We start from the raw sequence: 9792 nt of genomic DNA, 5'->3' as shown, positions 1-9792 counted from the left end.
AAAAAATGCAGCGCGGCTAATCAAATCATTACAGTATTTTAAACCTTCCATTTTAAAGTGAATTTTAATTTCTTTAAGTTTATTATTGCGTTTTCTGTTTTCGTTAGTAATGGAGCTTGAAAATGTTGTATTTGACTTGGATAAAAATATATCAGATCTTCTAGACAGTGATTCAACTTTAATAGGATCCGTTTTTTTCCGATTTTTTGGTAAAATCCGACACAATCGGGAAATCGGATTGATCACGTGTCCAAATTATGCAAAATCATTCTTCTTAATAAAACAAAGTGTTGCAAGTTTGAAGTTCTAAGGATAATCCTAGCAGGAGTTTATATTATAAGGATTATAAGGATTCCATAGAGATTTTTAGGGGTAGTTTCGAGTAATGGCCAATATCAAAGCGCCTGAAAAGTATGTGACCTAAATATTTGGCATGCAAGTGTCTAATAGATAAATATTGAAACTCAGTAACTTTCATGGCCATATAATATAGCAATAAGAAGTTATTGAAAAAAAACCATCCCGGACCGAATAGGGTTAAGATGTTCCTTTATAGTCGATTGTTGCAGTAAGAACGATTTCTTACCGGTTAATGGTGTAAATCTAAGGTCCTCGATCATCCTAATTTTGAGATTCTCGACATCACACTTATATTGGAGCCACCTAAGACATCAAAACATCTCAACGTTAGAATGAGCGGGCAAGAGGGGCAAGTATGCAATGTCTAATGAACTGAAAACAACCTGCATAAGGATAATGGTTCCGTGTGCGTTTCTGTGTATTGAAACTGTATGCCGTCAAAGTTTAGATTTTATCGTGCTCCTTGCAGCTTGCATTTAATGGTCTCTGTGTGTCCGTTGGTTGTGGATGAAGTGCTGATGACATTGCGTACATAAAAATTTTGTTTGAAGTTTATTGCAACGTTCGTTGCCATTAATTTTGGTGGTAGATCGATATAAGCTTCATCCTTTTCTTTTAGAATGTTTTCAACTCTGGCGCAAATATTATTATAAAAATATCATTATAATTTCTTGTACCTCAGTGGGATCAGCACAGTAAGAGATAGGAATGGTTGGTTCTACCTCCAGCCTGTTTAGATTCGATAATTTCGAAATTTATCCAAAGTGGGCTAGAAACGAAGTGAGTTAGAATCAGCTGTTCTTTGTTCTAGGATCGACCATTCCTATCGACTATCTATAGGTGTTTAGTTTAAAACCGTTTTATGACCATTTTAATAATTTAAAATTTTTAAAACCATAACAAGGTGATAAATTATGCAAAAATTTAAACACCTCAATAAATCACGAGTATTGTTTAATTGCAAGTTATAAACTTAAAAAACTTTGAAAACAGTAAATAATATTCCACAAATAAAATACCGTTAAATCACGTATCTATATATTTCATTTGTAAAGCAAGGTGATAAATTATGCAAACATTTGAACACCTCAATAAATCACAAGTATTTTTTAAATACGGATTATAAACCAAGAAAACACTAAATAACAATTTAGGTGAGTCATTCTGTCACGAATCATACAAGAAGTACATGTAATTTTGCTACATTTTTAATTTCTTGATTTGTTTAGCATGGGTACATCTTTCTCTTGTTATATCTCCATCAACGTCAATAAACTAAAAAAAAGCTTTTGCGGAGAACAGTACATCAAAAACAATAGGTTCTTTGTTTCTATTGTTATTTGCGGTAAATTAATTGGTTGGTCAAATTCTTTTGTTTTAGATTTTTTTTGCTTACACTTAAAGATATACTTTGAAAGAACTCTCACGTTTCTTACCGCTTTTCCATAATTAGATAACATGCCAACGCCCTAGTGACATCATGTTGTTGTGAAACTAAAATATTACAAGCATAACTTTAACTAAGTTAATATAGTAAATTATTAACTAATAACTATTTTTAACGCTAATTGACTAAAGAGCCTTAACTACGGGCTTTAAACAGCACGGTATAACTTTTAACCCCATAGCAACCAAAATGGTAGCTATAAATCTCTATAATAATAGCCGTTGTATGTCTGTCTCTGCGCGGACCCCCGCTGAGTTAGAAAATGATGTTACGGAAACACGAATATCGAGTACGATAAATTTTTATCCAGTTTGTTGCGACGGGTAAATTTAAAGGACGGGCGAACCCGTGGATTTTTCCACGGGCAACGACTAGTCTATGTTATAATACCCGTATACGTTTGTCTGTCACGAAGTATGGTACTGCAAGTACGAGACGCACGCAATAAGTTCTAAAAAGAACGGACAAATCTGCGAATTTTTTTACGTGCCATTGACTACTGTAAGCGAATAACATTGCCTAAGAATCGTTAAGACATAGCTACCTACATGAGACTCAAAAATCAAGTTGCAGTAAATCCGAAATCTTGGAACACTCCGCTAGAAAAACAGCCAATTCAACTCTTCTTAACAAAGACATCCAAGCAATTCACATGTATCAATTAAGTAGTTACAAACACATGAAAATATAAAATCCTTTTTCTCAGCTTCGAGTAAACAAAAATATTAAAAACACTTCATCTTCTTCGTCATCAAAGATGTCGATAATTTTAAATTCATGTTCCATATGATGCACACATAAGTAACTGCATTTTTAGTATAAGCATTCATTAGGACAATGAACAACAAACCAAATGGAGTCCAATTTTTGTGATAATCGACATCGCAGGGTTAGTAGAAATAGACTAAACAGTTTATATTACTAGTCGGTGGCCCGAGGAAAAATCCACGGTACGCCAGTTCTTTTTATACAGCATTGTGCGAGTCTCGCTACTTGCGGTACCATTTTGCGTGACAGAGAGACGTATACGGGTAATATAATATAGACTAGTCGTTACCCGTGGAAAAATCCACGGGGTCGTTCGTCTTTATATTACACGCTGTTTTTGTGTGCCTGTTACACTACACTTTTCTTGCGGACAGACAAAATACGGCTATTATTAAAGAGACTAGCCGAATTCCCGTGGAAGAATCCACTGAATCTTTTACTGAGTTCTTTTGAGAGTGCCAAATAAAAACATAGAACTCAGTAATTTGAATTTTCAAAACTCACATTTTAACCTCGACGCCGGGCTCTTTGTCTCTTTTATAGCGGGATGACAAAAAGAGAAAAACGCCCTGGGATCGAGGTTGCTTACAATCTGCATTATTTTATGTTTATAACCGCTGAAACAAAACGTCTAATAATATAAGCATGTGCAACAAAAAAATAATAAAAAAAATTATGAAATAAAAATGGAAATTGTCCAAAAAAATCAAAGGCGTCTAACAACCGTTACGTAGAAAGCGAAGTACGCAAAAACTATATACTTGCTTTGCCATTCCAGAAATACACCAGGGGAAAAAAGGATGCCAAACATTAAAAAAAATCCAACATTTTACAAAGTCATACAAAATCAGCTGTTTAGTCTATTGCAAACGGCAAACATTCTAAAGTTATACTCAAAATATAAGAAATTAATAGTTGAAAACACATAAAAGAGAAATATAAAAACTTGAATTATTTAGCATGTTGTATATCTACCGAAATATTTCAATCCAAAATATTAAAAGAACTGTTTGCTTTAACAGACCCAAACTTATAATCAAGAAAATCACGCATAAAATCAAAGAAGATAACAATGCAGCGTTTTCGAATTTAAGAATCGAATATATTTCAAACGGCAACGTAACAGATGTAAACATTGCTTTAACTTTAGGTTTTAGGTTTAGGTTTCTTATAACGACATCAACACTGAATCACACAATCTGTAGTGTTAAAAACAGTAACAACGGAAAAATTACTTTTTACATGTTTATGTAAATTCTTTTCTAGGATATACACGCTGTATATGGCCTGAAAACATATAATGCCTTATAAAAAGCAAGCAAAACAAAATAAAAACGTTTAAAATTAAAAAAAATTAGTTTCAGTAAAATAAATTTTTCAGTAAAATAGAGTTTTATTTCTTAAGGTAATAAGAAAGAAGAATTAAATCATTACATAGTAACCCCCTGATTTGCGTTTTTTTTAACTTGGTAAATTTTACCGCAACGCCACGTCATAAAAAAGTGACCCGTACTTTGCCTGTCGTGGACTCACATGGTTACCCACACAAGCGTATATAGATATTAGGATTAAATATGAATTTAATAATACATTTGTTGATACATTTTGCGGTGACTTAATACGAATGCCTTTCCAATTAACAGTGGTAGTACTATTCAAGAAGAAGAAACACATTCGCTCAAACCATCTGAGCAGTAAAGAGTCCAAAGAAATTTTCACTATGGATTTCAAACAGTTAATAAAATTGACACTGTTGTATCTATGTAGTGGTAAAATTTTGAGGTTACCTGATTGTGGAAAACTGGATGCAGCTTGGACTAAATTCTATTACGGAAAAAAGCTTAAAGGTTGTCTTTATTCCATAATTTCGGAAGCTACCTTTCAAGACTGCGCAATCAAATGTGCATTGTACCCAAAATGCGAAAGTATAAGTATGAATGATCACGAACGATTGTGTATGTTGCATCATAGCCGACATAACGAAAGTGGAATCACATTCGAAACAGCGGAAGGTTGGACACATATTGAAACTGATAACGAAATCCAAAATGTGAGTTTGCTTTAATGCATTGTTCTTCTATTTTCCAATAAAAGGAAAATTAATGGCTTGCGAAGTTTATAAGCTAAGTTTTTCAAAGATTGTGTATACCGCAACTCGTCCCCAGGGTCTTGTGGCCCCTGAGCCGTTGTTTACCACTGAGCAGTTAACGCTGAAATTTGTCAAAATTTGTTAAATTTTAATATAACTTTCACTTGTGAAATTATATACTTTTTAGGGAGCAGTGTTTCTCTTTTTTGAAGAGAGCACATTTTTTCCACAACTTCACCACCTGATTAAGAAATAAAAAAAGTATGAATTTATGTTTAGCTTGGACCGTTTTGTGCAACTCACAAGCCATGCCAAAAAGGGCAACAATGCGAAGACACATGCCATTCGCCACAATACAAATGCAAGTTCAGAGGTTAGTAAGGAAAACATTTATTACCGAAGCACGTACGCAAGGGGGTGGAGAGGAGGAGTTGGGGTGCTTGGTTGAACTTAATTCTATAGGACAGAATTTTCATTTTTTAGAGCAAATCGGAAATTAATTTTCCCAAAAGTAAGCACACATTATAAGCGCAACGTTTTTGTTTGCAAACAATAAGCCTTATACTACACTTTCATGCCGTGTTTGCTGTAAAATTACTGCTTTTTCCTGTAAAATAAGCTTTTCATTTTCCGATCTATCAATCTCAAGAATTTCTTAAGGCAATAAAATTTTGTCGTAATCGAAAATGACTGGATATTCATCTTTAGTTATACGTAGGACTCAGGTCGGGATATAATGTGGCAGAATTTATTTGAAAAGAAATAATTTGTTGTACGTCGCCTTTTTCATGTTTTTTTGTAAATTAAGTAGAATCAAAATTAAATAAAACATTTCTATTAATCTATCAAATTCAAATTATGAAAAAAAAACCATTTAATTGTTGACGCAATAAACATATTTAGAAAACAAGTGGATCCTACAAGCAACGGATATGTGCTTTGGTGCAAAAAACGACAGTTATGGTAAGTTTACCATAAGCCATAACGGCAGACTTGTTTCGCTAAAATTCCGACATAAAAGAGGAACAGTAACTTGTAATAATGAAGATAGTATAGTTGGATCACGCTGGGGATGTTGGAAATTTCCGAAAACTATTTATATTTCCATCACTACTGATAAAAACCAAACAGTAATTTCGAAAGACGTTGTTAATGAAACAAATTTTAAGTACAACCTCCCTGGATTCGATGGTAATTCACCAGTCCTCATAATAACTGGCTATAATCAAACAGTGCAAACTGGTGAAGAACTGCGGGTCTGGTACAATCAAGATTTAAAAGATCATTCCGAAGAAAACAACGATGGAATATCATGCGCTGATGTATACGCTGTATTTTCTGACTAATGTTCGTTCGTGCGTCAGAACCAGGATATTATTAACCAATTTTTATTTAATTTTTGCCAAAATGATATTGCACAAGGTTGCACATTTATGTAATTTATTCACTGTATTGTCCCGATTGGAAAGATGGATATACTGTACCATTTTCGTTATAAAAAAGTTTTGCAGCTACATTATTTTCATATTCCTAATAAAGAACACAATTGCTTTGTCAACATAAATAAACCAATTAATACCTGGGTTGGCGGGCAATAACTAACTCAAACAATGTGATTAGTTAAAAGGCGTTTAATTACTGCACAGCCAGTTTATTATTCGCCAGTAATGCACGCTGAGACGTCATGGAGATGTTAGAATTTTAAATTTTAACAGGTACCTTTGATTGTAAACAAAAAACACAAACGATAATTCATGAAAACTTTATGAAAACTTAGCGTGTTCAACAGTAAATCAACAACCAAGAATTTTAAGGTTCATTTTGTTTTACAATACGGCAGTTACGTTTTATCGAAGAGAAATTTTCACGTTTAATCTATATTATAAAGCTTGTCCTTTGCCTGCCTGGCTTTTTTCGGTATAATTAGTTTAAGGTTTGCCGTGTAGCAGATCAGACATTCCTGCGTAAAAAAATGCGAATGGGTCGGACGTGTTCTGTCGAGTTCGTATTTTAGTGATAATATCGTTACGTTTTATCGTTAAAAGAAAGTGTTTTGTTAGCAGCGATGTTATTTGAATATGCTCTGGTGACAATTTGTTACAAGATAGTGAAAGTTTTAACTCTTTAAGTCTTTGGACTGATCGGAAAAAAATTCTACTGTCAACTTCTAAGAATTTACGCTCTTTGATACTTCTAGCTGGGGATATCGAAACCCAGCCAGGTCTAACTTTCTTGAGCCCACCAGATTATTATCAAAGAGAGGCATGAAAATATTCCATCTCAATGTGCAGGGTTTGCTTGCAAAAATGATCAAATAGCCATTTTATTGCACGATTTTAATAATATGGATATTTTAACACTCTTAGAACTACACATAAACAGAAATACTTATAATGATAATACTGACTTCTACCATATAACGGGGTACACATTCATATATCGTAATAGAAAAAAGGCAAGGGTGGAGGTGTAGCTATGTGTATTTTCGACCGCATTAAGTGGCAGCACAGAACAGATTTGGAGCATGAAATGTTAGAATGCATATGGGTGAAGATTTTTCAAAAAACTTAAAATGTTTTTTAGTTGGGAACATCTATCGACCCCCGGCTGGATCAAAATACTTGCCAAAAGATTTTGAGAGTTTTTTTAATAACATGTTACTAATGGTTACGTCTGAATCAAAAGAAATCAACCTTTTTGGGGACATAAATGTTATTTTTTTGAGCAAATAATAAAATCATAAAAGACACTTTGCACTTCATGGTTTTAAGTAAATAATTAACAAAGCGACATTAATTGATTGTATTCTGACTACTCGCACTGACTCAACATATGAAAATGACGTCATACCAGTTAGCGTCAGTCACGACATGACAGGTTTTGTACGAAAGCTAAGAAGGAATAGAGTTCCGTCAAAATTAATAAGCGATGTCAAACGAGTTATAATTATTGAAATTATTTACCCTAGCCTTCAGTTCTATTGGTACTGCTATCAAGGAGGGTCCTAGCGTATTTAAAGCTCCCATTTAAGCTACGAAAGTCGCGCAAGCACAGCAATCGCTCAACTAGACAACCGCCTAAGATATCAACCCTATTCTCATGCTGAGGGCTAAGCAGAAAGGATAGATTCACACTTTTATAGTCTCTGGCATGACTCGGCCGGGGTTTAAACACCTCCCACACTGAAAGCGAACGCTCTACCGCAGGGATATCAGTCGGTAAACAATCATGATTGGAGTCTATTATAAGGAATGCGAAAAGTGAATGTTGCGTGGAAGTCCCTTACAAATATTCTTCTCCAAACATTCGATAAACATTCTTAAATAGTAGAGAAAAAGTTAAAGGTCGTTTTTGTCCATGGCTTAACAACGAAATCCATAAAGTTATGAATGAACAAGACAAAGCTCGTAGCAAGGCCCGCTAGTCGAAACTAGCTAGTGATTAGAAAATATACCGTTAACTTCGCAATAAATGTACATTCGAAATTCGAACAGCTAAATCAGAGTTTAGCAAAAACCTACTTGCCGAAAACAGCACTAATCCGAAAAGGTTATGGAATACGATGAAAAAAGTAATGTCAACTAAGTCAAAAAACGTTGCCTGCGACACACCAGAAACATCGGGTAGAGCAAATTATTTATGTTTATTTTTCTTCACAGTTGCTTCTTAGCCGAAGGGTAATGCCATTTTTCTGAAAGATCTCATATGGAGAAAACCTTAAGGCCCAGTTTTAAAAACTGCCTCTAAGTTTAAATTCAACTATGTATCAAAAGTTTTCATAGAGAAAGAATTAAAAAATTTGAAACAAAACGAATCCACTGGTACGGACGAACTTCCACCAGGATTATTCAAAGACGCTGCATCGCAAATTTCAAAACCACTCTGTCATAAGTCAACCTTTCTATCGAAACACAAAATTAATTGTGGTTACAAAGGTTTTTCAAAACTGTTTCTCTGCAATAAACTTGAGGAGTTTCATTGCAGTAAAAGGTGTAGTAAGCTAGCTACCTAACTGCATTTTAACATAGGAAAGATTATTTGAAACATATTTGGCTGTATTAAACTACTTTCATTTAATAACCAGAGCTGAGCCAGACAGCTAACAACAGCTTATTTGAGTAAAAATCAGAGATAAAATCAGACGCACATAATAAATACTGTTACTACTATCTCGCCTGCGAGGATAGCAATGTTTTCGAATTCGTAACTAGCTAACTATGTCCCAAATGGTCAATTGCAACGTCACAGATTTAAACTTCGTACCTAAACTCTCTAAGTACTTAGAAGTCATCTAAATGACGTTTCAGACCAAAATTGGTATTTGTTTTCGACAAAATTTGGCACAGTTAACAAAAAAAGTATGCTGAACATCATGGTGACACCATAATTTTGATTTTTGTCACCTAAATGTCATTTTAGGCTAAAATTGGTCCAAAATTAAATCCACTTCATTTTCCACCAAATTTAGCACAGTTAACAAATAAAGTATGCTGAACATAATGGTGACATCAAAGTGTTAATTTTTTGTCACCTAAATGCCGTTTAAGACCATAAAAGTTTCAACCGCGCGTCTTTAACCATGAATGATAGGCTGTAGTTTTTGTTAGCAGAAATTGTAGAATTGGGTCGCATTGTCGATGTTTAGTTGTTCATTTTTAGTAGCGAGATAGTTTATGCAGCGCCTGCATCTTGTATGTATCTAATATAAATCTGAAAAAAACCTTAAAGGAATAGCAGTAAATAAGGTTAGCTAGCTATCTGACTTTAGGATGCTATCTCAAATTCTTCGTTCTTAGCCAAAATCTTAAAATTGGTTTGAAATATATATATGGCTAAAAAACGTGACAATATATTTATCTTAACATGTGAAAACGTATAGAGAAAACAAATTTTACAAACAGAAAAAGCTTTTGGAGGCAAAAAAAGGTTAAACAAAGACCTACAAACCTCACACTGACTACGACCTCGACTTGGTTGCTTCCATCTTTTTTGCTAAATTTCAGACAGCCTTCATCGTCATTTGCCGGAGCGTAAAAAAATAAAACTGCCAATGTGATAATAAACGCAGGAAAAAAATAATTTAACAATAGGAAAACGCGGCAACAGAATTTTAAAGCTTGCTGATTGA

At 34.0% G+C, this 9792-nt stretch overlaps 1 protein-coding gene across 1 annotated transcript; it reads left to right on the top strand.

The window, feature by feature from the left end:
* The first annotated feature begins 4262 nt into the window (after window positions 1-4262).
* LOC130614803 (uncharacterized) lies at window positions 4263-6338 on the top strand. Its single transcript, XM_057436261.1, has 3 exons — window positions 4263-4625; window positions 4944-5037; window positions 5568-6338. Exons 1-3 carry the CDS (start codon window positions 4296-4298, stop codon window positions 6008-6010), a joined length of 867 nt encoding a protein of 288 aa, XP_057292244.1. The 5' UTR covers window positions 4263-4295; the 3' UTR covers window positions 6011-6338.
* The last annotated feature ends 3454 nt before the right edge of the window (window positions 6339-9792 follow it).

The sequence above is a fragment of the Hydractinia symbiolongicarpus genome, chromosome 11, assembly GCF_029227915.1.
Source record: "Hydractinia symbiolongicarpus strain clone_291-10 chromosome 11, HSymV2.1, whole genome shotgun sequence".
NCBI lineage: Eukaryota > Metazoa > Cnidaria > Hydrozoa > Anthoathecata > Hydractiniidae > Hydractinia > Hydractinia symbiolongicarpus.
Note: the sequence above shows the minus strand (reverse complement) of the source record. Positions and strands in the feature narration are given on the sequence as shown.